The sequence below is a fragment of the Bombina bombina genome, chromosome 4 (genome assembly GCF_027579735.1).
Source record: "Bombina bombina isolate aBomBom1 chromosome 4, aBomBom1.pri, whole genome shotgun sequence".
Classification (NCBI taxonomy): Eukaryota; Metazoa; Chordata; class Amphibia; order Anura; family Bombinatoridae; genus Bombina; species Bombina bombina.
The window spans coordinates 721,292,972-721,318,184 of record NC_069502.1 but is presented as its reverse complement, the minus strand read 5'-3'; the positions used below and the strand labels follow the sequence as shown (position 1 = coordinate 721,318,184).

Below are 25,213 nucleotides of genomic sequence, written 5' to 3'. Positions count from 1 at the left end.
TGGAAAGATAAATGGCCCAGGACATCCAGACATACACTAGAGAGGCCTATAGCTCAAGGAGGCCTAGCTCTTAATAACCTTATTTGCTACTACAATGCTGCCAGATTATCACACCTTCTCAGTTGGAACAACAGGGAATGCTCCCCTGGTTGGTACCTCATTGAGTCCTCCTTGCTGCCATCCCACCTCTCTCCCTCTGATCTCCTTTGGATACCTTCCCACCATAGACAGGACCTAAGCAAATTTCACCCTATTCTACAAGACGCCTTTTCATTCTGGGACCAAATTAGACATATCCCAGATATAGCCCCTCACCCACCCCGAATACTGGCAGAACCTACAAATATATTCGGTAACTGACCTCTATGAACACCACACATGGATATCCCATCCTCAGTTCTGCACTAAATCCCAACTCCCCCCGTCTATGATTAGAAGCATTCCAATTAAGCTCCTGGTTGCGCTCTTGGAGATACCCTAAACAAGCACTTAGATCGCTCTCTCAATGGGAAACAAAATGGTCTCATGTTCATAACCTTAAACACTCGCTATCCTTTCATTATAGCTTGCTTGTTAACTCTCACTCACAACACAAAATCTCGCAACACCAAGCATGGGAGAGGGAGATAGGTTTCACGGTTGACATTACCGTATTTTTCGCTCCATAAGAGGCACCTGACCATAAGACGCACCTAGTTTTTAGAGGAGGAAAAGAAGAAAAAAAATATTCTGACTCAAATGGTGTATTACAGCCTTACAGTAAGTATACAGCATAGGGCAGTCATATTAGTTATATCATCAGACCCCATAAGTAAAAAATACATAATATGCCTTTACCGTCCCTTACACTTGTGCTGTGCACATAGAAGACAGAAGAGATAGAACAGACATACTAAGCTGCTAGTGCTTACCATGTTGCTGATGTTTGTTTTCCTCCGGTGCTGATAAGTTATAGTCTCTGCCACTGGAGTTCTGCTAAGATCCTCTGTTCATTTTGAATGTAGAATGTTAGCAGAACTCCAGTCACTGAGACCATAACTTAGAGGAAAACAAATAGCAGCAGCATGATAAGCGCTAGCAGCTTATTATGACTGTTCTGTCTCTTACAATATATACTGGTAGTCCCTATCCCACATCCTGCTCACACAGGGCATAACTTATTAGGACCACAGGAAAACAAATAGCAGCAGCATGGTAAGCGCCAGCAGCTTATTATGTCTGTTCTGACTCTGTCACCAAACTTTGAGAAATGTGTGCCTCTGTCATGGATATTACGTTGGTCTGTATCCCTTTAAGGCCTCCCTTCTTAAATCCCACAATCCTCTCTGCAAACTGCCTTCAATTGCTGTTACTAATTTTCTTCCAAGTTATACACTGGTAATAAAGGAAGCATACTTTATCAACTCTGCTGCAACCAGTGTTGTTTGCTGCATATACGGACTAATCTCTTGATTACCGGTACTTTGCAACTGCGGTCAAACTTTTGTCAGCTGTCAGCAGGAACGGATAACCTCCTCCTCATTAATCTGTACTTTTATACAGAGGACTGTCACATACGGTAACTGGAAAAAGGATTTACCCGCTATATCTTCGCCGTTTCATGGCACTCCCTTCACTGTGTTTAGCCTGTCAGCGAATCCTCACTCACGATTGGCTATTGAGCAAACACCTCCGTTTACGTCACTCATCCAACATGGGATTGATGCTTTATTATCCCGCAACGCTTACTACAGTAGCTGCAGCTCTCCAAATAGTACCGGTAAGTGTCAGCATATTTTACTATTCTGTCCAGGGGATTAACGCTCGCACCCACGTATATTAAACCCAGGCGGTCTAGTTTTTCAAGCGTGCAGAGCGCACATTCCAGCTGAACCATTTCTCAGTAGAAGGTAAAAACTAAACATACAGAAAAATACTTTTGCCAATTGCAGTGCTTCATTAAATTCAGTTTATCTACATTCTAATTAAAAAGTATTCACAACATCACAGCCTGGCGGTCCACACATTCGCTCCATAAGACGCACAGACATTTCCCCTTCCTTTTGAGGGGGAAAAAAGTGCATCTTATGGAGCGAAAAATACGGTAGTATCTGGCAAGGACGAATCTCTGTAACCAAAAATCTCCTGCATTGCGCCACTCTTTGGGAGCTATATTACAAAATAGTGGTCAGATGGCATCTGGTCCCAGCTACTTTACACAAAATCTACAGTACACATTCCCCCAAGTGCTGGAGGCAATGCAACGGCACAGGTAAAGCACTGCATGTGTGGTGGTCCTGCCCCAAAATACAACCACTCTGGAAGAAACTATATGAGAGCCTCCACAAACTTGATGTAAACCCCCCTTCCTCCCGGAGGTATCTTTACTCCATATGCAGCCACCAAATTAGACCCCAGCAGCTGAGGCCCTGACGATTTATCTCTTCATGGCTACTAAGCTAGCCATAGCTAGATCCTGGAATAATAGAGAACCCCCCCTTTCTCGCAGGTCCTATCCATTATACAATTTATTAGACTAATGGAACAAGACTCCCACAGGGTCTTAAACAAAGTAGACTTTTTTGTTGCAACTTGGTCCTTGTGGCTTTTTTTTTCTTCCCCCTCCTACCTCCCTGGGCCACTCCTTCAAACCTGAAACTTACATAACCTTTGCAATTGACACTTGTCCCATAAAGGGACGTGTCAGACCTTCACATATAAGGGATATAGCTACCCAAGGTTTATAACATCCCATCTCATGAAAAGAAAATGAGACATTGAGACACTCACTTAGAACCCCAATCTCACATGTCCTCATGTTGCAATGTATGTATAATTTGCTCTAAAAGTCATTATATTTTCTTTTTTTCTACACTGTACATATTTACAATAGTTTTGTCTACCTATATTGTTTTGCATTGCAATGTGAACCTATCTTCTTAGGTTCTTACTTGTTACGCTTTAATTTGTCTCAATAAAAAACTTTTATAAAAAAAAAAAAAGATGGCTATCCAAGAGTTATATGATATATAGGAAATTGTGCACATCATACATATGCAATTGATAGGTGTAAATATTATTATTATTTTTTTCACAGATTCCCACAAAGTATCACAAGGGTTATTTGATTGATATAGATTTGTTTTCTTTTTTTCTGTTTTTTAAAGATGGTTATCTAAGAGTTTTATGATTGCACACGTTATAAATGTGTAATTGCTAGGTGTTAATATTTCTCTTTTTTTTGTTTTTTTGTTTTTTGTTATATTTTTGCGTTTGCTTTTCCTTATAAGGCACAATGAATATGGTGTCATATGTTTTAGAAGAATACATAGAAATGTGCTGTGAATACCAATGTTACCACAATGCTTACACTAGAAGTTAGGAGAAAGAGGTGATAGATTTGCGCTAGAAAAAGAGGGTATGGCTAGTGAGTTTATGCTATTACACTAGAAGAGTGCGTGCTATTACACTAGAAGTTAGCCATATAATGCATATTATAATTATCTTTAGAGTTGTATGGTATGCTAGAAGTGTCTTCACAGACTTTCACATAAGTATCACAAGGGTTACTTGATTAATAGAGATTTGTTTTTAGAAATAAGGCTAAGAGTTATATGATATATAGGAAATCGTGCTTGGCACACATATATAAATGTGAAGTATGCAGATATACTATATATATGTGTATCTGTTTTTTTTTGTTTTTGTTTTTCTTATATATATATATATATATATATATATATATATATATATATATATATATATATATATATACAGTATATATATCCCTTTTTCTGAATAGGCTAATAGAAAATCAATAGAAGGGATAAAGATGATTAAATTAGCAACATGGAATGTTGGGAGTATTAACTCCCCAGTTAAAAGAAAGGCAATTATAACTCATTTGAAAAAACGTAATATTGACATTGCGTGTCTCCAAGAAACACATTTAATAGACACTGAACATGAAAAACTAAAATGTAATTGGGTGAAAGAAGTGTACTACTCCTCCTTTAAAAAATCAGCTAGAGGAGTAGCGATATAATTTAATAAAAAGTTAGCATATAAGATTAACAAAGTCAAAATAGATAAGCAAGGGCAATATGTTAATGATAGCAGAGGGAAAAGAGCTATTAATCTGCAACATATATGGGCCGAATAAAAAAGACAGAAAATTCTGGGATGATATCCAAAAAGAATTAATAAAATACATTAATTATGATATTATAATAGCAGGTGACTTCAACTTGACTCCAAAACCAATGCTAGACAGAACCAACAGAAGGCCAAAAAGTAATTCTATTAATAAAGAAGATAAGTATGAGGAAAAAATCATAAACAATATAAGTAACACACTGGGGGTAGAAGATATATGGAGAATTATTAATGTGTTTAACTTGTATTCTTAGCATAAATTAATTTCTTTGTAATCAAAGTAATAACATATTCTCCAATATTGTGTTCTTTGCCTCATAGCAACTGGTGCAGGTAAAAAAACAATCCTAAAGTTTTCAGGCATATTTTTTTTCTCTATTAGAATCATCTCCTTCTTCCAATATCTTTTTTTTACCAGTAGCACATTCAGGAAAAAAGTAAGGACTTGTCACAGAATTGACAGAATACAGATTAGTCCATATATTCTGTTGCTTCAAACATGAAGAAATAAGCATTTAGTACATTTAAAATGGCAAGTCTGAGGCTTATCACACATGTAGCAGTAGAAGGTTGCAGGTATAGTTTTGTCAAGTTAGGGGTTGTAGTAAGCAGAGGCAAGCCTAGGTGGGTGAGAGAACAGGATTGAGATGTTTTGAAAATTACTGAGAGCTTTTATATCCAACCATCCTCTTGCAAGGAGGAAAAAAGAGCAGCCTTGTATGCCCCCTCCAGCTCTTCTTGTATGGCGTAAACTAGACATGTGCAACACGAAAAATTTTGTTTTGTTTTGTTTTCATTAGTTAAATAAATAATTTTGTTTTAGTTAACCCCTTCGCGACCGAGGACGTGCCAGGAACGTTCCACAAAAAAAACATAATTTATGTAAGAACTTAACTGATAAATTAATTTCTTTCATATTATCCAGAGTCCATGAGCTAGTGACATATGGGATATACAATCCTACCAGGAGGGGCAAAGTTTCCCAAACCTCAAAATGCCTATAAATACACCCCTCACCACACCCACAATTCAGTTTAATGAATTGCCAAGCAGTGGGGTGATAAAGAAAGGAGTAAAAAGCATCAACAAAGGAAATTTGGAAATAATTGTGCTTTATACAAAAAAATCATAACCACCATAAAAAGGGTGGGCTTCATGGACTCTTGCCAATAAGAAAGAAAATAATTTATCAGGTAAGTTCTTACATAAATTATGTTTTCTTTCATGTAATTGGCAAGAGTCCATGAGCTAGTGACATATGGGATATCAATACCCAAGATGTGGAGTCTTCCACTCAAGAGTCACTAGAGAGGGAGGGAATAAAAATAAAAACAGCCATATTCCGCTGAAAAAATTAATCCACAACCCAAAAAATAAGTTTATTTCATTTTTTAAAGGAAAAAACTTAAAACGAAAGCAGAAGAATCAAACTGAAACAGCTGCCTGAAGAACTTTTCTACCAAAAACTGCTTCTGAAGAAGCAAATACATCCAAACGGTAGAATTTAGTAAATGTATGCAAAGAGGACCAAGTCGCCGCTTTGCAAATCTGATCAACTGAAGCTTCATTCTTAAAAGCCCACGAAGTGGAGACTGATCTAGTAGAATGAGCTGTAATTCTCTGAGGCGGGGCCTGACCCGGCTCCAAATAAGCTTGATGAATCAAAAGTTTCAACCAAGAAGCCAAGGGAATAGCAGAAGCCTTCTGACCTTTCCTAGGACCAGAAAATAAAACAAATAGACTGGAAGTCTTCCTAAAATCTTTAGTAGCTTCCACATAATATTTCAAAGCTCTTACCACATCCAAAGAATGTAAGGATCTCTCCAAAGAATTCTTAGGATTAGGACATAAGGAAGGGACAACAATTTCTCTACTAATGTTGTTAGAATTCACAACCTTAGGTAAAAATTAAAAAGAAGTCCGCAAAACTGCCTTATCCTGATGAAAAATCAGAAAAGGAGACTCACAAGAAAGAGCAGATAGCTCAGAAACTCTTCTAGCAGAAGAGATAGCCAAAAGGAACAACACTTTCCAAGAAAGTAGTTTAATGTCCAAAGAATGCATAGGCTCAAATGGAGGAGCCAGTAAAGCCTTCAGAACCAAATTAAGACTCCAAGGAGGAGAAATTGATTTAATGACAGGCTTAATATGAACTAAAGCCTGTACAAAACAGTGAATATCAGGAAGTATAGCAATCTTTCTGTGAAACAAAACAGAAAGAGCGGAGATTTGACCTTTCAAGGAACTTGCAGACAAACCCTTATCCAAACCATCCTGAAGGAACTGTAAAATTCTAGGAATTCTTAAAGAATGCCAGGAGAATTTATGAGAAGAACACCATGAAATGTAAGTCTTCCAAACTCTATAAGAAATCTTTCTAGAGACAGATTTACGAGCTTGTAACATAGTATTAATCACTGACTCAGAGAAACCTCTATGACTTAGAACTAACCGTTCAATTTCCATACCTTCAAATTTAATGATTTGAGATCCTGATGGAAAAACGGACCTTGAGATAGTAGGTCTGGCCGTAACGGAAGTGGCCAAGGCGGGCAACTGGACATCCAAACCAGATCTGCATACCAAAACCTGTGTGGCCATGCTGGAGCCACCAGCAACACAAAAGACTGTTCCATGATGATTTTGGAGATAACTCTTGGAAAGAGAACTAGAGGCGGGAAGATGTAAGCAGGATGATAACACCAAGGAAGTGTCAGTGCATCCACTGCTTCCGCCTGAACATCCCTAGACCTGGACAGGTATCTGGGAAGTTTCTTGTTTAGATGAGAGGCCATGAGATCTATCTCTGGAAGACCCCACATCTGAACAATCTGAGAAAACACATCTGGATGGAGAGACCACTCCCCTGGATGTAAAGTCTGGCGGCTGAGATAATCCGCCTCCCAATTGTCTACACCTGGGATATGCACCACAGAGATTAGACAGGAGCTGGATTCTGCCCAAGCAAGTATCCGAGATACTTCTTTCATAGCTTGGGGACTGTGAGTCCCACCCTGATGATTGACATAAGCCACAGTTGTGATATTGTCTGTCAGAAAACAAATGAATGGTTCTCTCTTTAGCAGAGGCCAAAACTGAAGAGCCCTGAGAATTCCACGGAGTTCCAAAATATTTATTGGTAATCTCGCCTCTTGAGATTTCCAAACCCCTTGTGCTGTCAGAGATCCCCAAACAGCTCCCCAACCTGAAAGACTCGCATCTGTTGAGATTACAGTCCAGGTTGGCCGAACAAAAGAAGCCCCTTGAACCAAACAATGGTGATCTATCCACCATGTCAGAGAGTGTCGTACATTGGGATTCAAGGATATTAATTGTGATATCTTTGTATAATCCCTGCACCATTGATTCAGCATGCAAAGCTGTAGAAATCTCATGTGAAAACGAGCAAAGGGGATCGCGTCCGATGCTGCAGTCATGAGACCTAAAACTTCCATGCACATAGCCACTGAAGGGAATGACTGAGACTGAAGGAGCCGGCATGCTGCGACCAATTTTAAACGTCTCTTGTCTGTTAGAGACAGAGTCATGGACACTGAATCTATCTGGAAGCCTAAAAAGGTGACCCTTGTCTGAGGAATCAAGAAACATTTTGGTAAATTGATCCTCCAACCATGTTTCCGTGTGAGATTCTGCAGTATGTAAAGACTGAGCTAGTACCAAGATATCGTCCAAATAAGGAAACACCGCAATACCCTGTTCTCTGATTACAGATAATAGGGCACCCAGAACCTTTGAAAAGATCCTTGGAGCTCTTTGCTAGGCCAAATGGAAGCGCAACAAATTGGTAATGCTTGTCTAGAAAAGAGAATCTCAGAAACTGATAGTGTTCTGGATGAATCGGAATATGAAGGTATGCATCCTGCAAGTCTATTGTGGACATATAATGTCCTCGCTTAACAAAAAGCAGAATAGTCCTTATAGTCACCATCTTGAAAGTTGGTACTCTTACATAACGATTCAAAATTTTCAGATCCAGAACTGGTCTGAATAAATTTTCTTTCTTTGGTACAATGAATAGGTTTGAAAAAAAACCCAAACCTTGTTCCTGAGGAGGAACTGGCATGATTACCCCTGAAGACTCCAGGTCTGAAACACACTTCAGAAAAGCCTGAGCTTTTACTGGATTTACAGGGATGCGTGAGAGAAAAAATCTTCTCACAGGAGGTCTTACTTTGAATCCTATTCGATATCCTTGAGAGACAATGCTCTGAATCCAATGATTTTGGACAGTTTTTATCCAAAAATCCTTGAAAAACCTTAATCTGCCCACTACCAGCTGAGCTGGAATGAGGGCCGCACCTTCATGCGGAATTAGGGGCAGACTTTGGTTTCCTAAATGGCTTGGATTTATTCCAATTTGAGGAAGGCTTCCAATTGGAAACAGATTCCTTGGGAGGAAGATTGAGTTTTTGTTCCTTATTCTGACGAAAGGAATGAAAACGGTTAGAAGCCTTAGATTTACCCTTAGGTTTTTTATCCTGAGGCAGAAAAACTCCTTTTCCTCCAGTGAAGTTGAAATAATAGAATCCAACTGAGAACCAAATAAATTATTACCTTGGAAAGAAAGAGATAGTAATCTAGATTTAGATGTCATATCAGCATTCCAAGATTTAAGCCACAAAGCTCTTCTAGCTAATACAGCTAAAGACATGGATCTAACATCAATTTTGATAATATCAAAAATGGCATCACAAATAAAATGATTAGCATATTGCAGTAAGCGAGTAATGCTAGATATGTCAGGATCCAATTCTCGTTGCGCTAAATTCTCCAACCAAAAAGTTGAGGCAGCCGCAACCTCAGCCAAAGAAATAGCAGGTCTGAGAAGATGACCTGAATATAAATAGGCCTAGCTTCCTATCTAAAGGATCCTTAAAGGAAGTACTATCTTCCATAGGAATAGTGGTATGTTTAGCAAGAGTAGAAATAGCCCCATCAACTTTGGGGATTTTTTCCCAAAACTCTTTAGATTTTGCTGGTAAAGGATACAATTTTTTAAACCTTGAAGAAGGAATAAAAGAAGTACCTGTCTTATTCCATTCCCTAGAAATCATATCAGGAATAGGAAAAACCCCTGGGGAAACCACAGGAGGTTTAAAAACAGCATTTAAACGTTTATTAGACTGAACGTCAATAGGACTGGTTACCTCAATATCCAAAGTAATTAACACTTCTTTTAATAAAGAACGCATAAACTCTATTTTAAATAAATAAGTAGATTTGTCAGTGTCAATATCTGAGGAAGGATCTTCTGAATCAGATAGATCCTCATCAGAAGAGGATAAATTATTATGTTGCTGGTCATTTGAAATTTCATCAGCTAAATGAGAAGTTTTAAAAGACCTTTTACGTTTATTAGAAGGTGGAAATGCAGACAAAGCCTTCAGAATAGAATCAGAAACAAATTCTTTAAAATTTACAGGTATAGCATGTACATTAGAAGTTGAAGGAACTGCAACTGGCAATGTACTATTACTGATGGAAACACTATCTGCATGTAAAGGTTTATCATGACAACTATTACAAATGACATTTGGTGGAATAATTTCTACACTTTTACAACAAATGCACTTAGCTTTGGTAGACCCGATGTCAGGCAGCAATGTTCCAGCAGATACTTCTGACAGGATCCGATTGGGACATCTTGCTCAATGTAAGAGAAAAAACAACATATAAATCAAAATTATCTATTTCCTTATATGACAGTTTCAGGAATGGGAAAAAATGCAAAAGCATAGGCCTCTGATAGAGAAAAAAGCAAGAGGCAAACATCAATGGGGTATTGAAATAATGAAAAAAATTTGGCGCCAAGTATGATGCACAACGTAACCTAAACTTTTTTGGCGCCAAAAATAACCGGAAATGACACACTCGTGTCACTGATGACGCCGCCGTGTAAAAGGTCTCGGCGTCACGTATGACACCGGAAATGACGAAGTTGAGTCAAAAACGTATTTTTTCACGCCAAAAATATTTTCGCACCAAGAATGACGCAATAAAGTTTAGCATTTGACGCACCCGCTGGCCTAATACCCGCAATAGCAAAAAGTAGTCAATTGAAAAAAGACTAAACCCCAGGTAAGAAATACATTTCTTAAAATGTTTAAATTCCCCAAATATGAAACTGACAGACTGCTGAAGGAAATACATGAACCTGACTCATGGCAAATATAAGTATAATACATATATTTAGAACTTTATATAAATGCATAAAGTGCCAAACCATAGCTGAGGTGTCTTAAGTAATAAAAAACATACTTACCAAAAGACACCCATCCACATATAGCAGATAGCCAAACCAGTACTAAAACAGTTATTAGTAGAGGTAATGGTAAATTGAGAGTATATCGTCGATCTGAAAAGGAAGGTAGGAGATGAATCTCTACGACCGATAACAGAGAACCTATGAAATAGTACCCCGTTAGGGAAATCATTGTATTCAAATAAGTGATACTCCCTTCACGTCCCTCTAACATTCGCTGTACTCTGAGAGGAATCGGGCTTCAACAATGCTGAGAAGCGCATATCAACGTAGAAATCTTAGCACAAACTTACTTCACCACCTCCATAGGAGGCAAAGTTTGTAAAACTGAATTGTGGGTGTGGTGAGGGGTGTATTTATAGGCATTTTGAGGTTTGGGAAACTTTGCCCCTCCTGGTAGGATTGTATATCCCATATGTCACTAGCTCATGGACTCTTGCCAATTACATGAAAGAAATACCCTTAACAACCAAGGACGTTCCTGGCACGTCCTCAGGGGTTTTAAGCGGCTGTTAGCGATCCTGATCACTTCCAGCCGCTTTCAAGGTATTGCTGTGATGCCTCGATATTGAGGCATCACTGCAATACCTTTTTTGGCACACCGATGCAGAGAGAGCCTCTCTGTGGCCCTCTCTGCATCGGCCAGCGATGGTGTAGATTGTTGGTGGGTGGGAGCAGCTGCAGGGAGGCGGGTAGGCAGCCCATCAGTGACTAGCTTCTGGCCAGCAGTGTCAGATCAGTCCCCGGTGCATGCGAGAGTGCGCACGGGGGCAGGGGGGGTGTTTTCGCGTGCGTGTGTGCAGACAGCTGCCAGTACCCAAAATGGCACCAAATAGTGAGAGGGGGGAGGGTTAGAGATCTGTTTGGGGGGCTCAGGGAGGTTGGGTGGTAAGGGAAGATCCTACACTGCAGAAAATATATAATTTAAAAAAAAAAGAAACACAAACTTTTTTTTATATACTGGCAGACTTTCTTAAGATGGTGGGACAATTGTGGAGTGGGGGAGGGAAGAGAGCTGTTTGGGAAGGATCAGGGTGTGGGATGTGTCAGGTGGGAGGCTGATCTCTACACTAAAGCTACAATTAACCCTTCAAGCTCCCTACAAGCTACCTAATTAACCCTGTCACTGCTGGACATAATACAAGTGTGTAGTGGCTTTCTCATTACCAAAAAGCAATGCTAAAGCCATATATGTCTGCTATTTCTCAACTAAGGGGATCTCAGAGAAGCATTTACAACCATTTTTCTCATGATTGCACAAGCTATTTGTAAATAATTTCAGTGAGAAACCTAAAGTTTGGGAAAAAGTGTACAATTTTTTTAATTTGATGGCAATTGGCGGTGAAATGGGGGCATGACATATACCAAAATAGGCCTAGATCAATACTTTAGGTTGTCTACTACACTACACTAAAGCTAAAATTAACCCTACAAGCTCCCTAATTAACCCCTTCACTACAGGGCATAATACACATGTGGTGCGCAAGGGGCATTTAGCAACCTTTTAATTACCAAAAACGACGTCAAAGCCATATATGTCTGCTATTTTTGAACAAAGGGGATCCCAGAGAAGCATTTACAACCATTTGTGCGATAAATGCAGAAGCTGTTTATAAATAATTTCAGTGAGAGACCTAAAGTTTGTGAAAAAGTTTGTGAAAAATACTTTGGGTTGTCTACTAAAAAAAACATATACATGTCAAGGGATATTTAGGGATTCCTCACAGAAATGTAACTATCACTAATTTTGAAAAAAAAATTGTATGGAAATAGCAAGGTGCTACTGGTATTTATTGCCCTATAACTTTCAAAAAAAGCAAAGAACATGTAAACAAAACATTGGATAATTTTAAACTCAGGACAAATGTTAGAAACTATTTAGCATTGGTGTTTTTGGTGGTTGAAGATGTGTAACAGATTTTGGGGGTCAAAGTTAGAAAAAGTGTGTTTTTTTCAATTTTTTCATAATATTTTATAAAAACAAATTATATGCGCTGGGGCCGAATTTTCTCACGTAGTAGAGGTGGAGGCGCTATCAGGTAGACCGGAGGAGATTGCCTCTCCAGGGTACACACAAGCAGTAACGGAACTTCTCCCTAAGACACAGCAATACCCCCTGCCTGGAAAACTCACACTGACATTAGCCCTGCAGCAGCACCAGGTACATTATTTTCTTTGGCCCCTGACTCTGCTCTATACTGGAGGCACCATAGCTGAGGATTTGCCCTCACTTCCCCTCATATCTGCATGGCATTCCCCCACTTTGAAGGTGGTGAAGCTGGGTGACGGAACATCAGCTGGTAAATCTGGAATAGGCTAATCTGCCACCATACTGGTAAGGCAAAACTGTTGATGCTGACACTGAAGAACAGCGACACTACTAATTCAGACTCTTTGTTATATTATTATGGACAGTTATGGTGGTTGCTGTTGTCCATATGCTCTCTTTTAGGCTAATCTGTCACCATTCTTGTAATGCAAAACTGTTGATGTTGACACTGAAGAACAGCGACATTATTCATTCAGACTCTATGTTATATTATTATGGACAGTTATGGTGGTTGCTGTTGTCCATATGCTCTCTTTTAGGCTAATCTGTCACCATTCTTGTAATGCAAAACTGTTGATGTTGACACTGAAGAACAGCGACATTATTCATTCAGACTCTATGTTATATTATTATAGACAGTTATGGTGGTTGCTGTTGTCCATATGCTTTCTTTTGGATGCTGGTTATTACTGTTTAGGATTATTGCTGTTTTTTTAACATTTATATATGTTTAGGTATTTATTACACCATGTTTGATGGCCGAGGGGAGGTGTGTTACTAATATCCACATTACATTTACATTTATCTGTACATATCATGAAGTGCTGAACAGGCAACCTATGACCATATTTTTCCATTTACTTTAGCCCCATATGCCCATAATATCACGCCCCAGGTGCACTCATATTTCCAGCATGGATTGTAAATTGACATTACTTTAATTTATCAGAGATTTAATGACCATCCTCTAATAGAAAAATCTAGATCTCCTATATAATGTACTCTAGCTTTTAGGATGGTAGAGAAGTTTTACCTCTTGCAAAATTTTGACCTCCTGCCCTACACAATTTACTATGTTGTCTTACACTTAATGATAGGTTTATAGCATACTATATCCCTAATATATAATGGACTAAACTATTATAGTATCTTCTTTCTAATAATCCAATAAGCTAAATGGAGAACTCAGACTTTTCCATTCAGTGGTAGTTTTTCACCACAGAACTATAGCCACTATTACATTATCTACTACATTTCACTATTAGGTGACTGGGAAGCCTACAGGTGTCAATTTTTAATAAGATATGCCTTACTGGGCTTATATTATACACTCTCCTAAGACTACATAACTATGCGGACAGTGGTTTGTTTAATGGCATATGTGCTATATTGAGCTCAATTATATTTGTAGAAAAGCCTAGTATATTTCCAATTCTGAATTTTGTAGGGCACGTACTAAATCTATATAGTTGTTTATAATTTTACTCCTTTAGACTCAGAAAACAGCATTTGTTCTCTATGTTGGGTTGGTTTCACTGATTAACATATATATTTCTGTTTCACAGTTATTGTTATTTTAAGATTCATTAATGTCATTGGCTTATCTTGGTATGTTTATTTCAAGGTCCAAAAGAGACTGTGCGTTACATTAGAGCACCTCAAACAAACCATTTAGCTTTCATGGGTCCATGAGTGGCCTGTTGAGCATTATAGAGGTGTTTTCATTTATTGACTATAAAATATAAAACTGAGGTTTCAGAGGCTCATTCAATATTATTTACTTGAAATTCTGTATATTTTGCCATTTTCTTACTGTGTTGTATTATGTTCTATGCGAAATATGGTATTTATTTCTGTCTGTATCGATATGAAAAACCTCAACAAAAAGATAAAAAAAAAAAAAAAATTAACAACAATTAAATAAATTAAATTAGCTAAAGTACAAAAAAGCCCCACTAAATTACAGAAAATAATAAACAAATTACAAGATATTTAAACTAATTACACCTAATCTAATAGCCCTATCAAAATAAAAAAGCCCCCCCCAAAATAAAAAAAAACCCTAGCCTAAACTAAACTACCAATAGACCTTAAAAGGGCCTTTTGCAGGGCATTGCCCCAAAGTAATCAGCTCTTTTACCTGTAAAAAAAAAATACAAACAACCCCCCAACAGTAACACCCACCACCCACACAACCAACCCCCCTAATAAAATACTATCTAAAAAAACCTAAGCTCCCCATTGCCCTGAAAAGGGCATTTGGATGGGCATTGCCCTTAAAAGGGCAGTTAGCTCTTTTGCGGCCCAAACCCTAACCTAAAAATAAAACCCACCCAATACACCCTTAAAAATCCTAACACTAACCCCCTGAAGATCGACTTACAGTTCTGAAGACCAGGCATCCATCCTCAAGGAAGCGGCAGAAGTCTTCATCCAACCAGGCCAAAGTCCTCAACGAAGCCGGGAGAAGTCTTCATCCAAGCCGAGTGAAGTGGTCCTCCAGACAGCCAGAAGTCTTCATCCAGACGGCATCTTCTATCTTCATCCATCCGATGCGGAGCAGGTCCATCTTCAAGACATCCGATGCGGAGCATCCTCTTCATCTGAGGACTACCCAACGAATGAGGGTTCCTTTAAGTGACGTCATCCAAGATGGCATCCCTTAGATTCCGATTGGCTGATAGAATTCTATCAGCCAATCGGAATTAAGGTAAAAAAATCCTATTGGCTGATGCAATCAGCCAATATGATTGAAGTTCAATCCTATTGGTTGATCCAATCAGCCAATAGGATTGAGCTTGCATTCTATTGGCTGATTGGAACAGTAGTAGTCAAAACGAAAAACTCGTAATCTAGCCGTTAGGTTTTATTATTATTAGTAATGTTAGTTTTTTTTTAGTTTAAGCTTAGGTTTTATTTTTATTTCACAGGTAAGTTTGTATTTATTTTTACTAGGTAGTTAGTAAATAGTAATATTTTAACTATCTTAGGTTTTATTTTTATTTCACTGGTAAGTTTGTATTTTTTTTTAAATAGGTAGTTAGTAAATAATTGTAACTTTAATTTAGGTGTATTTTAATTATGTTAAAGTTAGGGTGTGTTAGGTTTAATTTAGGTAGTTGCAATGTGGGGGTGGCAGTTTAGAGGTTAATAGGTTTAGTTAGTGTTGGCAATGTGGGGGCGGCGGTTTAGAGTTTAATAGGATTAGTTAGTGTGGGCGATGTGAGGGGTGGCGGTTTAGGAGTTAATAGCTTTATTTAGTGTTGGCGATGTGGGGCGGCAGCAGTTTATAAGTTAATAGGTTTAGTTAGTATTGGGGATGTGTGGGTGCAGTGGTTTAGAGGTTAATACGTTTAGTTAGTGTCGGCGATGTTGGGGAATGCCGGTTTAGATTAAAACAATGAAAAATTTGAGGGACTTCCGGTGGGTGGATCTAGAAGATGGCTGCAAACTTCTATGGCTCTGAAGAAATCCTCTTCTAACCTTTACCAGAGCGCCATCATTCTAAGCCATCTGTATCTCCCTTGACATTTAAAGTGTCCGGGACCCTTAAGCAGATAGAAGAAAACAATTCTCTTCTACCCCGGAAGGCATTTTTCTAAAATAGAACCCGCGAGGGACTTTGTATATCTTGACCTCCCGCCTACTGATCTTCAAACTATGGAATCAGACTGTATTACCACACAGTTACTTGCAGCTTTTATGCCCGCATTTGACCGTTTATCCCAGAGTTATGAGAGACTGTATAAAATGGTCAGAGCCACTGGAAGGTCCTGCCCTACCAAAATAACAGAAATTCTGCAAATCGGCTCTTCTGCACGCAACCTGGGACACTCATTACCCAATGACTCGCAAAGGCTCACTGTGACTGATGATTCCGATCCGGCTGCAGCACCTCAGCCACACTATATAATGGAGGGTTTGACTCCCCTAAACTTACCCACTGTGACGCCACTTCTAATACAAGCAGGGAACCTCATCTTGGAGGACAAGAGTCCAAATAACGTTAATGTGTCATCAGGCTGTGTGAAGGTGCCGACGACGACTGAGCCCTCCTGCAGAACAGCTCCCGACAATGCCTGCATTCTAAACGGGTATAAGAGAGGGAGCGGTCTTGTCTCACTACAAGCCTGTCTTGCTGATCCGCCGCAAGATCATCACTGGGAACCGAGGCACAACAAGCTACTTTCACTATGTCTGCCTGCAAATACAACAGGGGAGAACACATTTGAACACTCCCTTCAGCGCTCACAGCCCTTTCTGTCAGGGGAGCTGCCTTTTCCACACTGCCTTGTGTTTCATCCTAGAGGATTGTCAGACCTGTATGGTCGATCACTGGACTTGGGTAAAGTAGGTGTCGGTTAGATTGATGGGACTAACAGGTTATCCGGCTATATCACGCTGGAGAATACATAGTGTTAGGTGTGTTTAACGTCGGCACCCACATGGAACAACTGTCTTTGTAAATAGGTTAGACAGTTTATGTTGTTGATGTCCTCTTTTTTCTTGCTTTTTATAATCCTAATTTATTTATGTTAAACTCTGATTGGGTCTTTTATCAAACTCAAAGATAATAGTCATTTTCAGCCAAATCTCTATATGTTTGATATACTGGGATATCGTAGATATGTTAAATTTTGGCTGCATTTGATGCATAACATGTGTTTGGTTTCTTTTTTGTTTTTTTCTTTCTCAACTTATGGAAATCCATTTGCAGACACAGTTCAAGTGTAATGGTGTCACTTTGCTAATACTTGTTCACTGACATGTTGAGGAACAGTCCAAGTATGATAATTTGTTGCTTTCAGAATTTAGGGCATGACTCTATTTAATTACACTAACTTCAACAAGGGACAAAGTGTTTACACAGCAACAAGGGACAAAGTGTTTACACAGCAACTTAGCTCGGGTTTAGAGTTAATTCTATACACCCTATATCTATCACGTTTTGTTCTTATATCCTATTATTCCTTTGGGGTTCACCTTTAATGAATGTGTTATGGCAGTTGAAATCATGTTCATTGTGCTTTTATTAGATATATCTTATGAGACTGCCCAGATTACCTTTAATTCATTTTTCACGTAACATGCCTCTGACAATGTATAGAGATCAATCTCATTTCTGTTTGGTTAGACTTTACCATCCATAACTTAAAGCAAAAGGCCAGCTGATCCTTCTGTAAACAACCTTTCTGTAACTGCCAGCCCACGATCGTAGTGCATGCTTTTACTAAGAGTACTAAGACCAAAGCACTATTTACCCTTTTCTAGTGTGTTGTTGTTAGACAAAGAAGAGTTCAAATATTGTGCTCATGAAGACTTAGTCTAGATCAAACTGTAAATTATACTGCAGTCCTAATGTGCTACGCAATATACCCACCTGACCATATCACTTATATCTGACTAAGAACTGTGTAGCTATCATCTTACCTCACCATAGCACTAGCACACTCACTTTTAGATCTATGAGGACACTGGTGTGTTTAGTTTAGTTTTTTGTTTTGTTTAGCTTAGTTAAATTAGTTACAAAATGAGGGAGCCCAGGTAACAGATACTACATGAATCTTGGTCCAAATGAGTCATGATAACATGCTATACCTACATTAAATATATACCCATACATACTTGTTCTATAACCTGATCCAACTCTGCTCAGGATGTCAAAACCTTGAAATTTACATCTTTTGTTTTTATTGGCTGTAAATCATGTATCTCTTGCAAACTCTCATTGTACTATTACAAAGCGTTAGGTCATATGTATGTAATTGTTTACCTGTTGTATGCCTGGACTCTCTTCAATAAAAATAATTTGGAAAAAAAAAAACAATGAAAAATTCTGAATAAAGAATGGATCCCAAAATTCGTTAACTGATTTATTAGTTTTCAGAATTTTCGTTATGGTGCCTATTTAGAAATTCAGTTTCATCCGAATCTCCGAATGGGCCAAAATTCGGCCGAAAACAAAATTCGTCTGAAACGAATTACACATGTCTAGAGTGCACAGCTTCTACACTTTCCTGCCTACATCCTGTGTTGCTGCCATCTCCACAGTGCACATTTGGTCATAGTCATGTGACAGAGGCAGAAGAGCTTCTAAGGAGGTAAAATACAACCATCTGATCTAATATCTAATGTGGGGATATTTCTAGCATTAATCTCTTGACTGCCAAAATGGGCAGCATACTGCATCCTTATCTAGCATGCAAGGTGTAAACAAATAGTTACTGGGATGCATGTATTGTGTTGCTGGCATTATTCCAGTGGAAAAGAGATCTAAAATGTATTACTTTGCAATACAGTGCAGTCCTCTCTAACAGCTAAGAAGTTAAAAGGATTTTTTTGGATGAATCTGGTCTGAGGTTCAACATAATGTTGCAAATATCATCTTATAATTCATTAGAAGAGTAGCTACAAATGTACAATGTTGGGGCCTTCTTGTTTCTGCTATTTTATATAGACATATAAAAACCTATGTTGGATGAATGGATGTGCATCCTTTTAAAGATGATGTGATACCTACCCTCTGCACTGTATAGTGTATGTCATTGGTTGTGTTAGCATATGAGCATCCCCAAAAGCAAAACCTATGGAAATTTACATGACTGTGGAGGTTCCATATATTGCTTACTGGTCAGTATAGTCCAGTCTGTCTCTAACAGCACTAGTGACAAATGATACAAAGTATAATATAATATTCTTACAACTAGGGAGTACTGCATCTCTTCACAGCATAACATATTTACACATTCATGCACACACATGCCTCTAGGATCAAACACAAAACTCTTACATACAAAGCCCTCAACTGCACTGCTCCCCCCTACATCTCAGACCTTGTCTCCAGATACTCTCCCTCCCGTCCCCTTCGCTCTGCTCATGACCTCCTACTCTCCTCCTCTCTTGTCACCTCATCACACTCCCGTTTACAGGACTTCTCCAGACTGGCTCCTATCTTGTGGAACTCTCTGCCTCGCTCCACAAGACTCTCTTCTAGTTTTAAAAGCTTCAAGTGCTCCCTAAAGACTCTACTGTTCAGGGACGCATACAACCTACGCTAACCTTTCCTAATACCAGTTCCTCTCCTCCACTGCAATCCCCTTAGCATGTAAGCCTAAGAGTCCAGCTGTTTGTAGATCACCTTCTTAAGAGCAGACTACAACAGTGCAACTCTTGGCAGGGCCCTCTACCCCTGTTGTTGTACTCCCCCTTTGTTTATAGCGCTGCGGAATCTGTTGGCGCTCTACAAATAACCGATAATAATAATTCATATAATTAATTAATGTTTGTGTGGACAAGATTCCAAAAAAGGGAACCTGACCATATTTCATGGCCTCCAATGCAGCATCTGCTGCCAGAATTGTGTACTTTTGTGCAACCAATTATACAAGGGCAGAGCCAGTCAGCCATCCTTGCTGAATGAGTTGTGGACTTGTTAAGACACAGTGGTTGTAAGACTGATGCTTCTTAAAGGGATAGGAAACCCCAAAATTTTCTTTGATGATTTGGATAGAACTTACAATTTTAAACAACTTTACAATTTACTTATTTTATCAAATTTACTTCATTCTCTTGTTATTCTTTGCTGAAGGAACAGCATTGCACTACTGGCAGCTAGATGAACACCTCTAGTTAGCCAATCACAAGAGAAAAATGTGTGCAATCACCAATCAGCAGCTAGCTCCCACTAGTGTAGGATATGTGCATATTCCTTTTCAACAAAGGATATAAAGAGAAGGAAGCACATTTGACAATAGAGTGAATTTAAAAGTGTCTTAAAATTATATCTGGATCATGCAGGTTTAATTTTACTTTCCTATCTCTTTAACTTTCAGTTCTAAGCTCACAAAGATGGCTCAAAAGCCTCTTACACCATAAATGTAAGCCTTTGACTATCTATATCAAAACTATCTTAGAAAATAGGCTAATTTAACACCTTGTAATTACAAAATATTTCTGTTGTGTTGCTATAGAATAACATATCAGAAACATCTTAAACTTTAAAAAAAAATTAACATCCTATTGACTGAAATTATTTATCAATAGCCACACACTACCCACCATTTGCCCTATTTTGAGGAGCCAGTCTAGGCTTGAGTGCGCAGACAATAAGGCGAGCCACTGTCATAAATTTTGTATAAGGTACATTGTTTTGCAGTTATCATCTGATAAAGCCAATTAGGGGCAGATATGCTGCAGGTTGCATTTCAAATTCTGAGAATTAGAAATTGCTCATTTGTAAAAGCTAATTTACATGAAACGGGGGCAAAATAAATACCAAAAACCAATTTCTAAATTTTTTCATTACGTATAACTAAACAATCTGTATAGAATTCTCAAGGTGTTTACTGTCCCTTTAATTGTATATTGTTAAATAGCCATTATATACTCACATCTGTTTTTCCAAAGTTAACTTCTGTTTATTTAGTGCCCTCTTTATTTCAGTATCTAAATCCTGTAATGCAGACAAAATATAATTAATATATAACCCTTCTGTTTTCAGTAAGTTACATAATCGTTACTCACTTGAATAATCATTATTGAAAGTATATATGTATGTTTTGGTGCAGATATGGTCCTTGTTCATGTAATTTGGGTAGAAAACTTGAAGAATGTGAAGAGTCACAAAAACATAGTAGTGTCTATTTTCACCACTATATAAGATAAAACAGAATGGAGGGGCGCCTCATGTGTGGTATAATCTATTAATTAACAACGAGTCACAGAACTATTGCCAAATGGGTACTCACAAATTTGGAGAGCACACTTATGTGCTGGTAGGGGCGGGCTGCAGAATTAGAAAGGTGCGACAGCTCACCCCCTTGAAGGCGCTCTTGGCGTAAGATGGTGGTGCTATAAGGGAGACAAGAAATACGGGCACCACATGTGCAAACTATTAATGGTACAACCACAACAGATTCCTTAATGTGGAGGGTACTCCCATATTCCCAGAGCACACAATGTGCTTGTAGAAGCAGGCTGCAGATTGGTAGAGGTGTGGCAGCTCACCCAAACTCTAGGTATCTTGATATTTGTATGATAATGTGTTCCCTCAGGTGCTGGGCTGGTCTCTCATAGGTGAACAATGGCAGATGGTGGGTAGAAATGAATCCACTCAAAGGATAAAAGATATATCCAAATTTATTTAAAAAAGCATAAAAGTTTAAAAACAACAGCACAATGATTGCTGATGAGAGTGGATAACAGGGTGTCCAATAATCACCCAATCATGCAACGCATTTCACGGTTCACAGATCGTTTCATCAGGCATAAAAAATCATAATAAATCATGCTACCCTTCACTGCCTTATATACCTCACTAATGAACAGAACAAAATTGTAACACACGTAGTAAAAAAGGAAAATCACTTACTCCCGATCCATACAAACAATATAATACACTCTACAATAAAGAACTTGAGTGACACTGTTGCGAGTATCGCAACAATCGCTATGCACATACTGACATGTCAGCCAATCACAAACTAATTTGCACTAAGAGAGTGATTGGCTAGTTTACACACACCCACTTTTGAGGAAAACTGCAATCCGGATTAAGAAAGTGATTGGTCAGCCTACACACACACCCACTTTTGAGGAAAACTGTAAGCAGGTCCTCGGTTGGGTTATCATTGCATACAAATCAGATATTTCCGCAACTACGGTTGCGAGGCTGACAATCTCTATACTTCTATAAGAAGGGCTTTTTGGCTGTTGCGATTGGGGATTGTAAACGGAACTTCAGCCGTCATGTTCGGTTAGTGGACCGCTGAGACGGCTTCAAAGCAGACTGTCAAATCTTAGAGACTCAGGGGGCGTCTATCATAGACGGCACCCTGTCAAATGATAATATGAACAATTACTGGTTCTGGGTAACAAGTGGGTGGTGGCGGTCGGCCTCCACGTCACGCGGCCACTGCCCACATAGCAGCTTTGACCAATAGAATAAGAGTGTTCAGGCTAGTAAATAACAACATAGAACCGCTACACGATCTGTATGTGTTCATAACAAAGTAGGAATTATACAGTTTTAGTTGCTACTAGTAGTTTAAACTAGACAAATTGAAGTAAACATTTAAATTGACACGAATTTCGATATAACTTTTCATTACATAGTGTTGTCAAATACAGACTCCCAAAATATCTTTGGAAGGGTTATACCACCTCAAATGTGTAAAATAAAAGGGGTGGGAGGGATCATCTATCCCAGTAAGGGAACCTATTTACATGTTCACCAGTTTGAAGCTTTTTAATAACAATGATTAGTTATGAAGTTTATTCCACCAGATAATTGTACTGCAGAGAATAGATTAATAAATGCAAACATAGGTGAGTGTTTACAGAGTCAAGAGGGATTTTTCACCTCTAGGCCAGTGATTTGGACTAACCCACACAGGTGTACCACATCAATCATAGTGCTGTCAAATACAGACTCCCAAAATATCTTTGGAAGGGTTATACCACCTCAAATGTGTAAAATAAAAGGGGTGAGAGGGATCATCTATCCCAGTAAAGGAACCTATTTACATGTTCACCAGTTTGGAGCTTTCTAATAGCAATGATTAGTTATGAAGTTTATTCCACCAGATAATTGTACTGCAGAGAATAGATTAATAAATGCAAACATAGGTGAGTGTTTACAGAGTCAAGAGGGATTTTTCACCTCTAGGCCAGTGATTTGGACTAACCCACACAGGTGTACCACATCAATCATTCTCCAGCAAAAAGAGGTGTTTTGTTCTGTTCATTAGTGAGGTATATAAGGCAGTGAAGGGTAGCATGATTTATTATGATTTTTTATGCCTGATGAAACGATCTGTGAACCGTGAAATGCGTTGCATGATTGGGTGATTATTGGACACCCTGTTATCCACTCTCATCAGCAATCATTGTGCTGTTGTTTTTAAACTTTTATGCTTTTTTAAATAAATTTGGATATATCTTTTATCCTTTGAGTGGATTCATTTCTACCCACCATCTGCCATTGTTCACCTATGAGAGACCAGCCCAGCACCTGAGGGAACACATTATCATACAAATATCAAGATACCTAGAGTTTGGGTGATCTGCCACACCTCTACCAATCTGCAGCCTGCTTCTACAAACACATTGGTGTGCTCTGGGAATATGTGAGTACCCTCCACATTAAGGAATCTGTTGTGGTTGTACCATTAATAGTCTGCACATGTGGTGCCCGTATTTCTTGTCTCCCTTATAGCACCACCATCTTACGCCAAGAGCGCCTTCAAGTGGGTGAGCTGTCACACCTTTCTAATTCTGAAGCCCGCCCCTACCAGCACATAAGTGTGCTCTCCAAATTTGTGAGTACCCATTTGGCAATAGTTCTGTGACTCATTGTTAATTAATAGATGATACCACACATGAGGCGCCCCTCCATTCTGTTTTATCTTATATAGTACCACCTGGACTATCCAGTGAGGAGAGGCAGCCGCTACAGCAATCGTTATCCTTTGAAGAACGTATAAAGGACTTTCTAATTTTTCACAATTGCAAGTGTATTTTCACTACAGTATCTAAGAATTTACTGTTTTCTGCCGTTATTGTGTATATACTCATCTATGATAGCTTAACATTTCCCCATCATATATACTTTTGTTCTAGATTATTGATTATACTGCATCTTGAGCGCCCCCTTCAGTGATTAGGTTTTTACAGTATATTTTCACCACTAAGTTGAAATTGGTTTATTTTTAGCACTATATGTTTTTCTATTGCCAAAAAATGTGTAGGAAATTACTAGTGAATTGAGCTCTGCGCAAACTAGTTCAGAATCTAAAAGACTATTGATATAAGTACAATTAAATAGACAAAGGGGACGATTTATGAAAGTGCGAGCGGACATGATCGGCTGTAGTGGATCACGTCCGCCGCACATCGATAAATGCTGACAGCATAAGCTGTCAGCATTTATCATTGCATAAGCAGTTCTGGTGAACTGCTTGTGCAATGCCACCCTCTGCAGATTAGCGGCCAATCGGCCGCTAGCAAGAGGGTGTCAATCAACCCGATCATATGTGATCGGGCTGATTGCTGTGGCGGATGAGTTAATGATCTTGTTTCCGGCGAGCCTAAAGACTTGCACAGAAACAGCTGAAACAGCTTCATTTTAAAATAAACAGGTTTCACTTAAATATTTTTCAGGCAAAAAATATTTTGTAGTGTAAATGCTTCTCTTTCTCATGCATAATAGAACATGTTTGAATACAATGTCCCTTTAAATAGATAATAACAGATTCTACAGTGTCAAATTAAAATCCTTATGGAAAATATCATACAGCTGCTAAGGTATTTTTTTGCTTTGATTTCTAAGCAAATCCAAATCATAAGAAGCACCATCTTTTATATCAGTGGTATCACATAATTGATAATTGCAACATAATCTTTCTGAATGCATTTTTTAACTTAATTAATCATATAAATTCATAGTCATAAATTTTATATCATTTTTAGAAACACTTCACTGCATTTTGTAAATAGGCATTTTGATATTTGTTCTATTATGTAAAAGATGTAAATGTTTTACAGTTTAAAAAAATTGCAACCATATGTAAAAAGAAACAAAAATTAATTGTAAATGTTTTTTTTTTTCTTTCTTTATTAAAAAGTAAAACATAACGTTTAATAATGTTATTAAGAATAGTGTTGCATCAGGTGACAATCAGCCAAGAAATATATATTTTTTTAACTGCAAAAAATGTTTTTCACCAGTTCCAATACAAATAATTTGA

General features: G+C 38.3%; 1 protein-coding gene across 1 annotated transcript in view; it reads right to left on the bottom strand.

Annotated features, from left to right (window-relative positions):
• Positions 1–25,213, bottom strand: part of C4H6orf118 (chromosome 4 C6orf118 homolog) — a 113,258-nt gene that overhangs the window by 5,744 nt on the left and 82,301 nt on the right. The window contains exon 8 of the mRNA XM_053709163.1: positions 20,858–20,919. Coding sequence (XP_053565138.1) covers positions 20,858–20,919 — 62 coding nt within the window. The remainder of the gene's footprint in view (positions 1–20,857; positions 20,920–25,213) is intronic.